Raw genomic sequence first — 14959 nt, 5'->3', positions numbered from 1 at the left:
GAGCAGACTTTGACACAGCAACGGTAAACATCATTTGAAGAGAAGGATATATACACAACACACCAACTGCGTTTTTAAAATGTAGTTGCTCATTGAATTTACTTTTGTTTTCTACTGTCTTAATGTGTTAGCTGGTTACTTTTGCTGTTGGTACTTTTCCCATTCCTAAACACTAAAATACAGGAAAAAAATGAAACACGGCGGCGTCCATTTTGTTGTTAGTTGCCTAGCAACAATGTTCCCATAACGTACAACACTTGAAAGCCAAGCATATTATCATGGATGTATTCTTATGCCGCAAATATGACTTAACCAATTCAATTTGAAGGAAGTAATAGCACCATTAAAATAAAAAACTTACTTTGAGGTCCTTGACTTTGGCGGTCCATATTGGCCAGTGATCCGCAAGACTCCCGCTCCTGAGTCATGAAGGTGACGTTGTTTTCTCCTCTAGCACACCGACGGGAGGCCGGTGTGCTATACGGCTACTATTTTATGTAGCTATTATAGTAAAAGAAAAAGTACAGGCGCTGGTATATACATTAACTGTCCTTTTATTCCAAAAGTCGTATTTAATAAAGCCCCGGAGGGCGGGAGTGGATGAACCCGGTTAAACAGTAACCGCCCGTACGGGATGCTCTAAGAAGTAAAGCGAACGCACCCGCAACGAGGCAGGGATCATTTCATTGGTCAACACTACACCTGGCATTCTATTGGTTGGGGAATTTTGACAGGGTTGTTGCACAAAAAATCCGAGAGCAGAGCAGAAATCCGAGAGCAGAGCAGAAATCCGAGAGCAGACGTTTCACGAGCGTACAGAAGCAGCCTGAGTGCGAGGAGAAGGGCTGAAGCTGGAGCGCAGGAAATCTGTGTGCAAGCCACATTATATCTGAGTGCAAGCATACAGTTTGAGCAGAAGCAGAGCAAATCTAAGTGCAAGCAGGAGATATTTGAGTGCGAGGGCAGGGTTTGAGGGAAAGCATTACAAAATCTGAACGTGAAATCAATAAACCATGCTCTCAAATTGAAAGACCACGCTCTTGATTAAAGATAGGAAAAAATCTCCATATGTGCCCTGCACTGGCTCAGTACCCAGACTCCAGTACAGCTTACTAAGTACCTGGTGGTCTAGGTATTTATGCGTGTGCGAGTGTATTCATGTCTTTCACTGTGTTTGTGTGCGTGATTGCGAGAGAGTGCAAGCGTATCTGCATGCTTAAGTTTACTGAGTCCCCGACTCCCTCCTACCAAACCATTTCTTTCATGCAGTTACAGGTAAAGAAAAATCACTGCGTGGATAATCCAACCCTGTTAGATATCATCAATCTGTGATGTTTAATGCATTGCAGGTGTTATTTTGTGTACCCACTTTACCTCAATCTGCCTAGATTACTTCAATTAGTAATTTCCTACATTAGCAATTCACTTTTGAATTGTGGCTTTTTATTTAGTTGAATGTCACTGTGGCCACAAACTTGTGAAAATGTGCTCCCTCAAAGATTCTGGGTGCATGTTGCCCCTGGTTTTAGCTATGATATTTACAAAGATAGAGCTACAGATATTCAGTTTTGCAACTGTTTACCTGTCACACTTGCTGATTTGACACTTGCTGAACTTGGCTAAATTACTAGCCATGATGCATTTTAAGGTAACAGCTAACTGCCATGGAAACCTGAAATTTGATTAGTATTGCATTCTTTCCTGTGATTAGAAGTGAGCTGATAGTTGTTACATAACCACATAATGGCATAAAAAATTGGGGTTTGGCTAGATGAAAGTAAGGGAAGAGGGTTTATTCTCATATCACACCCACTGAAATTGCAGCCAATCCGCTTAATGACTCACACTTAGCTGATCACTTACTTACAGTCCAATTTGGTCTATTTACTACATACTAGGCATATATTTAGATCAAATTTAACTAAAAACAGTAAACATGTTCCTGTAATTGTTTTCTAAAAGGCCAATACTGGGCAGCAAGAATGAGTGGTTCTCGGATTGGCAGTTGTACCGGCTGATCTACATAAGTACTCATATCAGTTCTGAAAAATTGGTATCAGTGCCCCTCTACTCAAATCCATGTTTGATATCTTGCAACAAACTGGTGAATTTATATTCAACTGTTAACTTGCTGACTGGCTACTAGCAGGCTGTTGATGACATGAACCCTGAGTTCCGCACAAAACACTCCTAGCAACATTGCGCTAATGTTACCTTCAAAAATAAGATGGATAATAGAGAAATTCTGGGGTGTTTCACCTCCCCACTCAGAATGAGTGCAGTGCTTTGATTCACATCCTTAACTTTCCTCTGCCATCACTGCTTATTTCCTTGTGTGATTATATTGGTACTTCATCTATGTCTGTAATACATATTGTTTATTTCATTACAGATGTTTAATTTATGATAATGCTGTCAAGCAAGGCGTCATATTGGGAAGCATGGAAGTAAATTGACCAACTAAGACAGTGAGCATTAGAACATAAATGAATATACATAATTTTGCTGTAAGGCACATACAAAGGACTGTTGATTGCATTCCTGCTTTGGCAATTTAATCTTCCACCCCAAGTCTGTACATGCATTTGCTGTGACGTTGCACAGAATTGGATCCTGCTGCTTACAACTGTATTTCAGCGAGCTACGCCTCCCTAGTCCAGCACCTTCTACATTTTCTGAGCCATATAAGCCGCTATGTGTGTGTGTGAGGTTGTGGTCGTTTATGTATGTGAGCCTGTTAAGACGGATTGACCTCAATCAGTTCCCCATAATCAACCTGAGGTTTGTCATCTTGTCAGTGGAGAGGGAGCCAAGGATACAATAGCCGCTGAGAGAAGAAAGAAAACCTTTGATGCATTTGGTCTTTCATTAGGAGCTGCCATAAAAACGGAGTGTCACAGTTTACCACCTTTTTAGGCTGACGTAAATCTTAAAGTTAAAATCCACAACTTTCTCATAGAAAGAAATGCCTGTTTTGCTACTCTCTATTGCAGATTGATACCATACAATAGTGATTCAACCTGTAGCTAATTCATGAAAGCTTTAACATTTGCTGTTCTAAACACCCGGTATTGGATAGGACTTTTTTGTGTTGATTGCACAAATGGTCATTGAGTTATGGCCAGTTTTGTGTTAAGCCACTCTCATTGTCAAATAGGCTTAGGGAAAAAATGTTTTTCAAAAAAAATGTTGATTAGCAAAAAATCCAATAGGCAGACTTTGGTGTTCCTTGAGACAGATTTGTAGAGCAAGGATAGCTGGATGTGTACAGCAAGATTCATGTCAATCATCATGATTTATGATGCAGGAGACGTCAGAGCAGGCAAAGAAAACAACAAAAAGAGTCCTGGGTGGAAACATTAACGAGAGTAGAGGACCCAGGGCAATCAAGTGCTGAAGATGCTGATTCACATTGGAATTGGGAACGACTGGCAGCTATCAAATCATCACTTTAATTGTGGAAGACACTTTGTTAGAAGTGAGTAGACTGTACGAACCAGTAATCCCTTATAGCCTTACATTTACATTAATTTGCCCCTTAATTCATGCAACCTCCCCTTAAAATGAGGGAGTTATTAATCGAGGACCCCATCAAAACCACCTTAAACACCTCTTAATGTTTGACTGCTTACTTTTAATTTAACGTAAAATTCAGGGAGACAGGAACTTTCCATTAATAACTCATTAATAACCCTGTAAACCTGCACAAAAGACATGAAAAATCCCTGAATTTCTAGTGTCTCCACCAACCAACCCACGAATAAATCCCTTATGCACCCATGATACTAACCTTACTTTTTTAAAGCTATGATATTTTTAATGGATAATTTATGTTTATGTAATGAGAAATTAAGGACATTTCAGGGATAAAATTAAGGGGTTGATGCCTACTCATAGTCCTTACCTGCCGTTCATTTCTTCTCTTAACTTTGGTAGAGTCCTGTGTTAGTGCCCGACCAGCTGATTTCAGCAGTGAGGGATTGAACCATAGAACATTTTTCAGAGTCAAACCCGGGTCAGCCTACCTGTAGATCTCATCTGGAATACATAGCCCGTGTTCTCCAGTATTATTTGCCTGTAGTTCATGGTGACAGCGGCTTAATCTGCTGTAAACCGATGTAAGAATCCCGTGAGTCCGATCATTCTTTAATCCCTCCAGAGCAACAAGGCAGCCTGCGCGGAAAACCCATATCGACTTGGCGGCGAATTTGCTTCCTTTACGGGCGGAGAATTCAGAACCGATGGGGTTGTCTGCTTTGGTTTCTGACAGACCCGAGTTCCTACCGGAGATTCAAGCTGCCGCGCGCGCGCACACAAATACAGAAACACACGCACGCACGCACACAGGATGTTACACTATTCTGCCTTCAAAATAAAAGCGTAGGCTGTAGGACATTTTTATGGGTCTATTACTATCTCTCTCTCCGCATCTCTTTTATATGTATGGAAGCATAATCCTGTCAATATTAAAATGAAAATGAAAATAATTTCTTTTTTTTATGTTCTATTCTGTCTTATTCACTGATATTGTCTGTTATGTTTTGTTGTTTACTATGTAAAGCGTCTTTGAGTATCTAGAAAAGCGCTATACAAATATAATGTATTATTATTATATTATTATAATTTCATTTTCAGTGATGTGTGCAAAAATCATGACATAATTCAAATTCAAAAGCAAATGCAACTCTCACCACTATTACCTCCCAGTAGTGTAGACAGTTCTATAATTCAATAACCTACAAATCAACTAACCAAAATCCTCCCATAGGTCCTGAAATAAAACCTGCACACACTGCAAGCTGATTGAACTGTTTCAATCAGTGCAACGCAATGCCACCCACTTAAAGATTCAACTTGAAATTTAAGTTTCCACCTTCTTGCATGAAAGCTAGCTAAATGTTTTGCTTTGTGCAACGAGAAATGCCATCTGCATCATGGTGGCCTTGATATTCTGTGTAGCTGAGGGAAATCATTCAATTTATTTGTGCCACTGACTGCTCTTTTTCTGCCAGACTCTTTCATTGCAAAGTATAAAACAGCGCCGCTTCTCTCTACATGTTATCCTCAAAGTACACCCGCTGATTCAAGTTGACTCCTTTTTCTTCATCAGTAATGTTTCATTACTCTCATTCAAGACAACAGGCATGAAGAAAGCCTAAACTACAATGGTTAAGATTCCAAATTACCAGCTGTTAAGTCAGTATTTCAAAGACTTGAGATATTTACAAAGGTCTTAACATTGCGTTCATCATCATAGTCTCAAAAGTTCCTTTTCCTTATTGTATCTGTCCCCTTGACAAAGCAGCACACAGTAGTTTGTTGCCTATTCTAGGGTGACCACCTCCTAATTGTTCCATTGCAGGACAGCAGACGTGATTTTGCGGGACAATGCGGGACACGTGGGAGAGAGAGAAATTACTATTATTAGGTTATGTAAATATTGATTTAATATTAGACGGAATGCCTATTTGCAGTGGCGTTGGATATTAACTTGCTTTAAATCATCGGTAGGCTTTATGAAATGTTTATTTTAACGACACTTGGACCTATTCAATCCAATAAATATAATGAATTAAATAAATAGGCTAATAGTTTGGTTGAAAATCACATTTTATGCAAGAATAGGAGGGATAAACAGACCAGTTTCCTTAAGTAGTGACTAGAAAATGCATGGTTAAATATATAAGTATGTTGTTTACGAAAAAAAATAAATAAATAGGCCTAATCATTGAAATGCGGGACACTGCTTATGACATGCGGGACGCGGGACAAACGTTCCAATTTCGGGACTGTCCCGCAGGTCACCCTAGCCTATTCTCTTTCTTCATCCTAATGCATACAAACACAGTGCTTCATATTGACTGCCCTCTTACACAGATATTATAATTTAATAATAATAGGTGGCAAAAAACAGCACTGAAAATATCAGAATATAGCAAATGTCCAGAGCATCCATATGGTCCAACCTATAGCTACTGGAATGGTTGAACCCGCCCCAGCACAGCTCTGGGATCAGCCCTTGACAGGTCACACAAGGAGGCTCATATCCCCATGATGACTTGAGGATAGGCCTCTTGTTAAATGGATACCCTTAGGTTTTAAGGAAAAGAATGAAATGAAAGTCCACCTGTCAGGCAGTCCATTTGTTATATCTCAACAAACTGGCCACGGGTTGTACTGTACTATGACACAGAAAAACCCTTACTTTCCTACAGTTATTCCACCGGAGTATTCCCTACTTTAGCCATGCAGCACTTAAAAAGGCAGTCTGACTCGGCATTCCACACATTCCATAGCCAGGTTGTGGGGGTTGGAGGAGAACCATCATTCATAACTCCCATCCAACAGAGTAAAGTGGGAAAAATGCATCACATATGGTAACACATTTTGCAGAAAATAAAACAAATGATCATCTTAGGGAAGCTTACTCAGTGGGAACAGCCTAATCCATGCATTATAACTTTAAGAAAACATAAATTATTATTAACTAAATTAATCCATTTATACAATTGATACTATATTATGGCAGATGCTAAGGGGGCAGCCACACTGATCCGTTGCATCTATCCATGTACGTTCATTTCAATTAATTTCCAATGAGAGCTGTCTGTTGTCCAGACAGGGCTGATGGCGCTTCCATCTCTGTCAGATTTCCAACTTCTGGATGGACAGATTTGTCACCAGTTTAGCAAATTAAAGGCATTCCTACATTTGTTTTGGGAAAAATTGTGGCGAACACTGAGACAATGCAGTGTGCACCATCCCACTGTTAGGATGATTGGAGGTTTTCCAGGCCAGTTTCTTATTGAATTTATACTGTACAATCAGTTTCTTCGGTAGCACCATTATGAACAAAGCCTTCTTGGCATGTTTTCTCCTTACTGTACTGACGGATCAGTGTGGCTGGCCCTTAAGTCAGGTAATAGGCAGCATGTTGGACTGAGAGGCAGAGACAGTGGACCATAGTCTTTTAGTGGCATCTGCTGGACAGAAGTTGAAGAACACATTAGGATCAAATTGAGGCAAGGTCTGCAGCATCCATTCTCCTGGGTGACATTTTTTAAACCGCTGAGAGGTCTGAGATTAAGCCATCTAGCTTAATCTCTTTTGAAGTGGTTATGTGGTAGTCTAGCTGCTCATATTGTCATAATAGTCTTATCATTCATTATTCACATAGCCTCTGCTTGGCTAGTCAATTAGTAACACAAGTCAGCTGCTCACTTCACATTTATTATGTACAAAAGCACTGCTTTCTGTGTGGAGTTTGCATGTTCTCCCCATGTAGTCCTGGGTTTCCTCCGACAGTCAAGTCGAGGTATGAATGTGAGTGTCCGTCTATGTGGGTTTTCCCTGTAATGGACTGGGGACCTGTCCAGGGTGTCTCCCTGCCTTCCGACAAATGCATGCTGAGATAGGCTCCAGCCCCTCATGACCCTGGATAGGAACAGGCGGGGAAAGGGAATGTTCTGAAGAAAGTAATTAGCAAAACACAATGTTAAAATTAAAATTATTTTAAGTAAAACTGCCTGCACACTTGTCCATGCCTTGTCAGCAGTCCGTCTAACAGTGTTTGTCTAGCCATTGTTAAGTTCTTTAAGTTCTTTAATGTTTCCATGTACAGGCTGTGAAAATTAATTTCCTCTTAGAAGACAAGTACCTATCTATCCAGTTAAGTCAATGAAAGGTATGTCTTTGAACGAGACAGCTTGAGTGTTAGGTAGTACAAGAATCACTCTGTGGTAGAGGCTCTGATGAGAAACATGTGACCCCTTAATATATTCACTTACATTCAATTTGTTTCTAAACATAAATTCCCCAGATTCCTCAACTACAGCGGAGATACAGAAACGGAGTATATGAGCTTGGAAACAAAGAGAGACAATGCCTAACCCTGTAATCACAGGTCATGGCAAAACAAATTCTGCCTCCATCTCAACAGTTCTCATCTCAACCACACCCATGCATTACACCAGTACCACACCAGACCTCATCAAGCCACATCCTCGCACAAGGGAATCATCTCAACCGTTTTCACATAATTTAAAAAATAGTAAAGTTTTAGGATCTACATTCATTTTTGTGCAAGAATGAAGAATGTTGTTGCACACTTTTGGGTACCAACACTCTGGTGGAACCTAGCCTTTTACTAAGTCCCTGTCTAATCTCATTGGACAAAACACTAGAGACGGGAACAAAGGAAAAAACCCTTGTGAACATAAATGACTCACAGAGATAGGTGATTCTGACCCTGCTTCTAAGTAAAATGCACTACAGAGCCATGAATCAATGCAAAAGGATCCAACATTCACATTGGCCTAATTGGTTCTTTGTTTTGAGGGTTATCAGCAGGGTTACACCAATATATTGATTTGCTGTTATATGAGGCAGATATTGGTACTTTATTTAAATATTGGGTATCTGCCAGTCACATCGTTCACCTCTGATGTGATGGAGGTTCTTCTACCACAGCTACATAAAAACAGGCTGGAAAACCTGCAGTGGCATTTCATTTCCTTTGCACATTTTATCTATTATTATTTATTAATTTAATTGTTCAATAATGTTTTTGTGAGGTCATTCTTCATTGAAAGGCAGTAATATATCCCAGAGTTTCCCTGTCATTGAATAGGTGTGGTGGGTCACCCTGTGCTAAAGAGCTGCTAACCCTAAAAGAATGGCATTAGCCTGGGTATCAATGGAGAGTTATAGTGGTCTAAATGCTGTTTCAGAGGCTTTTCCACCCTGACAAGAATAAAATAAATAAAAGGCTGATATCAAATATCAGCACAAAATACCGCCTATTGCCAGCTATAATACAAGGATATTGGTATCGGCCTTCAAAAACCCATACTGGTCGAACGCTAGTTAGCATACCCAAATTGCTCTGATCTGGATTTCTCACTTTTCCTGCTTCTACCTATAAAAGGAAACCCCTTGTGTAATCGTAACCAAAAGCCGCTCATACAAAGGAATTAACTTTTGAGGAGAAAAAAAGTGGTTGCCTCAGCTTCCAGACGATAATACCTGCCAATCTGGCTTGTACCTCTTTAATCCAGCAGCCCATCTGTGAGCATGGGTCTGGGCAGCGGGGGTGGCTTTGGGGGTGGGTGGTCGTGAGAGGTTTGCTCCGAGATCCTCAACCAGCCTGCTAAAGTGGTTTCCTCAGGGCTTGTGCTGATATGGAAGGAAGAAGTGGGATCTCCACGCTGTTCCTGACATTCTCTGATGCTCAGTGGTTGCAAAAATAACTTGAGACACTGTGAGGGTCGAGCCAGTAAAAACCAGCTACCCTGTTGTGAGAATGGTAAGTGATGTTTGAATTCAAATTCAGCCATTTGATAGCAGTGTTCATTTTTATTATAGGTTGATGTTATATTATTATTTCCTTTTTTTCCTTTGGATTTCCTTCTACCCAAGAACTTCAGCAACCCCTCTATTTCTGTATTGGATAACTTATCTTGTAATGATGAAGCATGTTTGGATAGTGGACCCATGTACTGTCGCTTCATTAGTAACAGCTAGGCTATGTGTCATTTTAGCCAGGGAGCTCTACTCCATGATTCCTGAGTCAGTAGACCACAATGACTAGGACAAAGCATTTGAGTGGATGAGTAAAAGCCATTCAATCGAAAACAAGGCTCGTGTCTTTTTTCATATGCCTCTGCTTATGCTCTTCTCATCTTAAAAAAGGCAAGTCACCATTTTGCGTGCAGCGCTGCTTGGCTGGCAGTGGGAAAGAGCTGGGCAGTTTACATTCACAGTGAAGTAAAGAAGCCACACAGACCACTGCCTTGCCATCCTCTCTCTTCTAGCTCTTTTACGATCTTTATTTCTCCTACTCTTTTGTTTCTTTCTTCACCTTATTCTTTCTATATTAACCCTTACAGTCTTGCTCTCTCTCCCCTGTATTTGTTTCTATTTGTCCCTTGGCACGGAGTCATCATGAGAAGTGAGAAAAGCACCAAGGTACACGGACTCCCACACATCTAGCCACGCATGAACCAGCCCTTGCCATAACCACAGGAGCCAAGTAGGTTGGTTCTTCATCAGAGCAGGAGCAAACACTGAATGACTGCCAAACATTTGTAAGACCAAATGTCTCGACATCTGAAGTCCAATCCTTAGGCGTGTCCAAAATATCTTTATTGCTGTGGCAAAACTGGAATAATTTAGGCCGGAAAACTGTTAAAAAGAACTAAGAAGGGAGGCTTAATGTGCCTAAATTTGTTGTGAGATTTACCATTTGCAAGCTATCACCAAGTCACTGGAAGTTCATTCATTTCCTACAGAGCTGAACAACCTGGGAAACTCAGTTGACGTGTGAATGGTCAACAAGCTTGTCAGCTGAGAAAAGCTGGCCATGGATGAACTTTTCACGTTCATTGGCTGTCAACAGCCAATCAGATATCTGTGCTTCTTCTGATTTTGTTTCGTGAACAACAGTTCCACCTAGCAAGTGCAAAATGGATGAGAATTTGATTACAGCCACTCAAAGTTTTCCAGTTCTAAAGATTCTTTTTTCTTTTCTGCTTTATTGGACAGCATAGTTTAGAGAAACAGGAAAGGGGGAAGAAAGAGGGGATGACATGCGACAAAGGTCCTGGGGCACAGGGTACGCACCCTAGACCACTGAGCCACCAGGATGCCCCAAAGTTTCCCAGTTCTCTGTACAACTCTCTCTCTCTCTACAAAGATTACAGGAATAAACATCTCAAAAACAATGCTTAGATGGTAATCTCTGAAGTAATTTTATTGATTTTTTTTCTTTTTATTTTCATTTAATGTCTAATAGCACCTGCTACCTAGCTGTGTTAACTCTGTTTGTTAATTCTGTCCGTTTTCTGACGGATTAGTGTGGCCGCGGCCGTCAGGAAAAGTTGCCATAAGTAAGCTAAATGCATTGTTTCTGTTTGTTTTCTTCTATCTTATTAAATGAACTGCTGATATCAGTCTTTCTGTCAAAACCTTGACTATATTGCCCTCTAGTGGACATACCCAGTATAACACTATAAATACATTAACGTTATTGATAAAAAAAAAAAAAACATATAATAAAATATTGATAATTAGCGATTTTATATGTATTTCATATTTAAATATTCAAATTGTAATTTTTGATCAATGTCACAGTCCTAGTTGCTCGTAGTGTGAAGGTACAGCATGTACAGGAAGTAAGAGTAATGTTAACAGTAAATAAGACTAATTGAATAAGTAAATGATGAGAGAATTTTATTGGTGTTTGGGACAGCATTACATGATTAGGTCAGTAATCCCCACTGCTGGAAACCTGAGATGGAGATAGGGAGGAAAAACATCATATTTCACAAGGCTTTCCTTGGTTCGGCAAGACGACCCAACTGTGGAGAACTTGAAGATTTCAGTTGTCTGTGGTTTTAAAATCATCAATTTTGCAACGGTTTCCCAGGATCAAGTGTCTGAGAAAGCTGAACGCCCTGTTCAACCATCAGTAGTTAAAAAAGCTCCCCAAACCATCTCCACTCCTCCACACACTGGAAACACTCCAGCTTGGACAGGATCCACTGAGCTGGTTTCTATGCAGGCTCAGACAGATCAAGACAGGGGAAAATACAGAGAAGAAGCCAAAAGAAAAGAAACATTAAACTGAGGGCTATTTTGTTGTGTCTGATTTGGACCGAAGTGCTTCACCAAAACCATTAGCATGAAAGCCCTCAATGATAAAGAAAGCTATCTGTCACGGGTCTCTATTCATTTGCGAGGTCTCCCCAAAAACCTGCTCTTTGATCCACCTCCAACACCATGTTGCCAAGTTGAGCTCATTTCTCTGTAGTGGCTATGGGAAAACCATGTGAGAGAGAGAGAGAGAGAGAGACAGAGAGAGAGAGAGAGAGAGAAAATGGAATCCCATATGGAGAGTTAGAAAAGGAAAGGAAGGACTGTGTGTGTGTGTGTGTGTGTGTGTGTGTGTGTGTGTGTGTGTGCGTGCGTGCATGCGTGTGTGTGTGTCTGTGTGGGTGGGAGGTGTTAAACTGGCACAAACAATCCCTCCTGGATCCTTATGCACTTATATTAAGAGTGAGCGTGTATACATATCTGGATTTTCTCCAAACCAACACACTCTCCACCCAGCCACAAACTTAACATACATACACTTATATCAAACATGTATTTACACTGCCCAAGCCTGCACACACACACGACCCCACACAACCCCTAACACTAACTTTAACCTCCAACCCTGAGGGCCGGCCAGAAAGTAATCACTTCAAAGATACCAAATTCTTAACAGTCCTCACAAGTATAGTAAGTACAAATAGTAATGTTGGCATTTTTAGAGGAGAACACAACCACTTTTTCTGTGAGCAAACCGATCAGAGCTAAGAGGAGGTGGGGTTTCATTGTGTATATAGCTGGTACAGTTTACTACAACAACAACAACAACAACAACAACAACAACCACCAGAAAGAAAATGGAAAAATAGTGGTAAAAAGGTTGGTAGTAGCTGTCACTGTTTATACAGAGTCAGTATGGAACACATTGGTTGTGTTGTGGTAGTTTCTAAGCGCAGACAGTTTAGAGATAGTGCCAACTACTGCAGCCGGTTGTTACATGCCATAGACTGCGTACTGTTAACCAGGGAAAAGAACTGAGCTGCCTCGTGGTTTCATTTGTTCCAACTTGCTAGTTCTCAGGCTTGATTCCTTGTGAAATCTAAGAAATCCTTGCCAGTATGCCTTGCTGGTATGTTATGTTTCATTTACATCAAATTTGGCACTACCATCCGCTTTTCATCACCCAAAGTTAGTGGCAGCAGAGCATTTCAAATTGAAATGGGAATCTATTTTTTTTATTTTTTTTTTATATGTTTATTTTCTGCTAGCAAGTATGCTGGCATAACCACAGTAAATTCTTCAATTTCCTGATGTGTCTGTTGTCATCAACATCAAGTGTCAGAGTGATTTACATATTAAGAGTAAATCCTCTCAGAGTTTGAGTATAGAAGTATCGAACTTGATTTTGCTTAAAACCTTAGCTTGAGAGTGTGCTATTATCTCTATATGTCTTTATGTATACTGTGTTAATTTGTCAAACTTCTGCAACACTTCTTTTCGAAATTCAAAGGAAATCAAATCAATCAGACCAATTCACGTTTCCCTACGTTTCCATGACCATGCCAATTTTCAGTGACAGCAGAACTAGTCCTACCTGGCTCCGCTGACATCCACTCCCACCATCAGCTGCCCGTTGAGTGACAGTAGTTCGTCTCTGAGTTTGATCCTGCCACAGCAGGCAGCCGGGCTCCTCTTCCTCACCTCCGTCACCCAGATGCAGCCCACGTCCAGAATGGGCCCCTGGTCCCTTCTCCTCCTCCTCCGGCTTCCCTTTTTCCTTCCCTCAGGGTCCCCAAAGATAGGGATGTTCCCAAAGCTGAGGCCAAATTCAGGCGCATCCCCTCCGGCCTTATTGAGGCAAACGGCGCAAACCTCCGCATCTAGACCCTCCCTGGAGGAGGGGGGGGCAGCTGCTGAAGCTCTGTCACCCTCCATGAAGTTGAGCTGGATGTACTCTACCAGCTTCTGGATGGCAGCCAGGCAGAGGGCCATATCACCCACAATAACACTGTTCGCACTGCTGCTGCTGCAGATGCTGTCACCCTCCCCATTCTGGTAGGATTCCTGGTCCACATCCTGGAGGAGGGAGAAGAGAAAGAGCAGCCAAATGGTGGATGAAGTGTGATGGTATTGTTTCATGCATAAGACTTCAACAAACAATTCAACTTTAATTCCTAAACACAAAAATATCCTGCATAAACCCTGCGCCTTCAATTTTATCCTTAATTGCAACTGACGACAATGTTCTGTATAGTGTAAAAAAAGGTTTCATAGCACTGTTAAAGCCAAATCATTGCAAATGTATTATTATATATATATTATATATATTCAAAAATGCATGTGAATCGAAATGAAAAAAGAAATCAGAATGAAAAAAGGCATTGACTTTTCTCAGTTCCTAAAAAGCTGACTCTTTGGATTTTGGAAAAACATTCAGTAAGAAAGCCATGTTTACATATAATTAATATGCATGGGGTTTCTATCTGCTAAAATATACACACTGACATTACTGAAAGCCACAACCCTGGAAGAAGAAAAAGTCGACCAAATACCATGCTATTTTAGAAACGGGGGAAAGAAGTACCTTGTAGTGGTTGTTGTCATGATTCTGGTTGTAGTCTTGGTCTGGCCTTGTGGTCTGAGCCCTGAGCCAGTCCTCCAGCAGTGGGAGGAGGCTGAGGGCGTTGTCCTGAGTGATGGGCATCCTGGCATCCTGGGGGGGGGGGGGGGGGTTCCCTTACCAACACCCTGACTGATGCTGCCAACAGTTAGTATGAGCACAGACACAGGAAGCTCTGTGGGCTGATGGGCCTGAATCCATCTCTGCAGGCTCTCAGAAGGAAGTCAAACGCAGAGCCAACCCCCAACACCATGACGTTGTGTGTGTGTCTGTGTGTGTGTGTTGGTGGTCTGGACGCACTGCGGAGTAACTGGAGACTGCGCTGAGATATTTCCAGACCAGCCAGGGTGGAAAGTATCTGATAACTGCCAGGATCTGCGAGCACTTCAACCAGCCCTGGTGTCTGAGTGTCAGGCCATCACCTATACAGAAAACCATAAGAAGTCACATCAGACAAGTCAAAAAGCCTCTTTACACACAAACAGTGATGTAGTGGTAAATAAAAAGGAAGGTAAGCTTCTCTGTGTTAAGCATGCCATGAATCGTATCAAACTGGCACAAGGTGTACCACAGTATCACAAAATGTAACAAAAAGTACCCCAAAACCCCAAAGAAGTGTAGTACAAAGATATAATGATATTACATTACAGGTAGGGCTGTGCCGATTATGAAATTTCAGCTGTTTGTCACACAAATAATTGCAATTTTTTTTTTACTAATATCACAGTATAAGCCTAATTATTATTG

At 41.0% G+C, this 14959-nt stretch overlaps 1 protein-coding gene across 1 annotated transcript in view; it reads right to left on the bottom strand.

The window, feature by feature from the left end:
* The window catches only part of pdzd2 (PDZ domain containing 2), an 87054-nt gene extending 72758 nt beyond the window's left edge, over nt 1–14296 (bottom strand). The window contains exons 1-2 of the mRNA XM_078285144.1: nt 14177–14296; nt 13187–13668 (exon numbers count right to left, since the gene is read on the bottom strand). Of these exons, the coding sequence (XP_078141270.1) occupies nt 13187–13668; nt 14177–14296 (602 nt within the window). The remainder of the gene's footprint in view (nt 1–13186; nt 13669–14176) is intronic.
* Between the last annotated feature and the right edge of the window lie 663 nt (nt 14297–14959).

This window comes from Centroberyx gerrardi, chromosome 8, assembly GCF_048128805.1.
Source record: "Centroberyx gerrardi isolate f3 chromosome 8, fCenGer3.hap1.cur.20231027, whole genome shotgun sequence".
Lineage (NCBI taxonomy): Eukaryota > Metazoa > Chordata > Actinopteri > Beryciformes > Berycidae > Centroberyx > Centroberyx gerrardi.
This window is presented reverse-complemented; position numbering and strand designations above follow the sequence as displayed.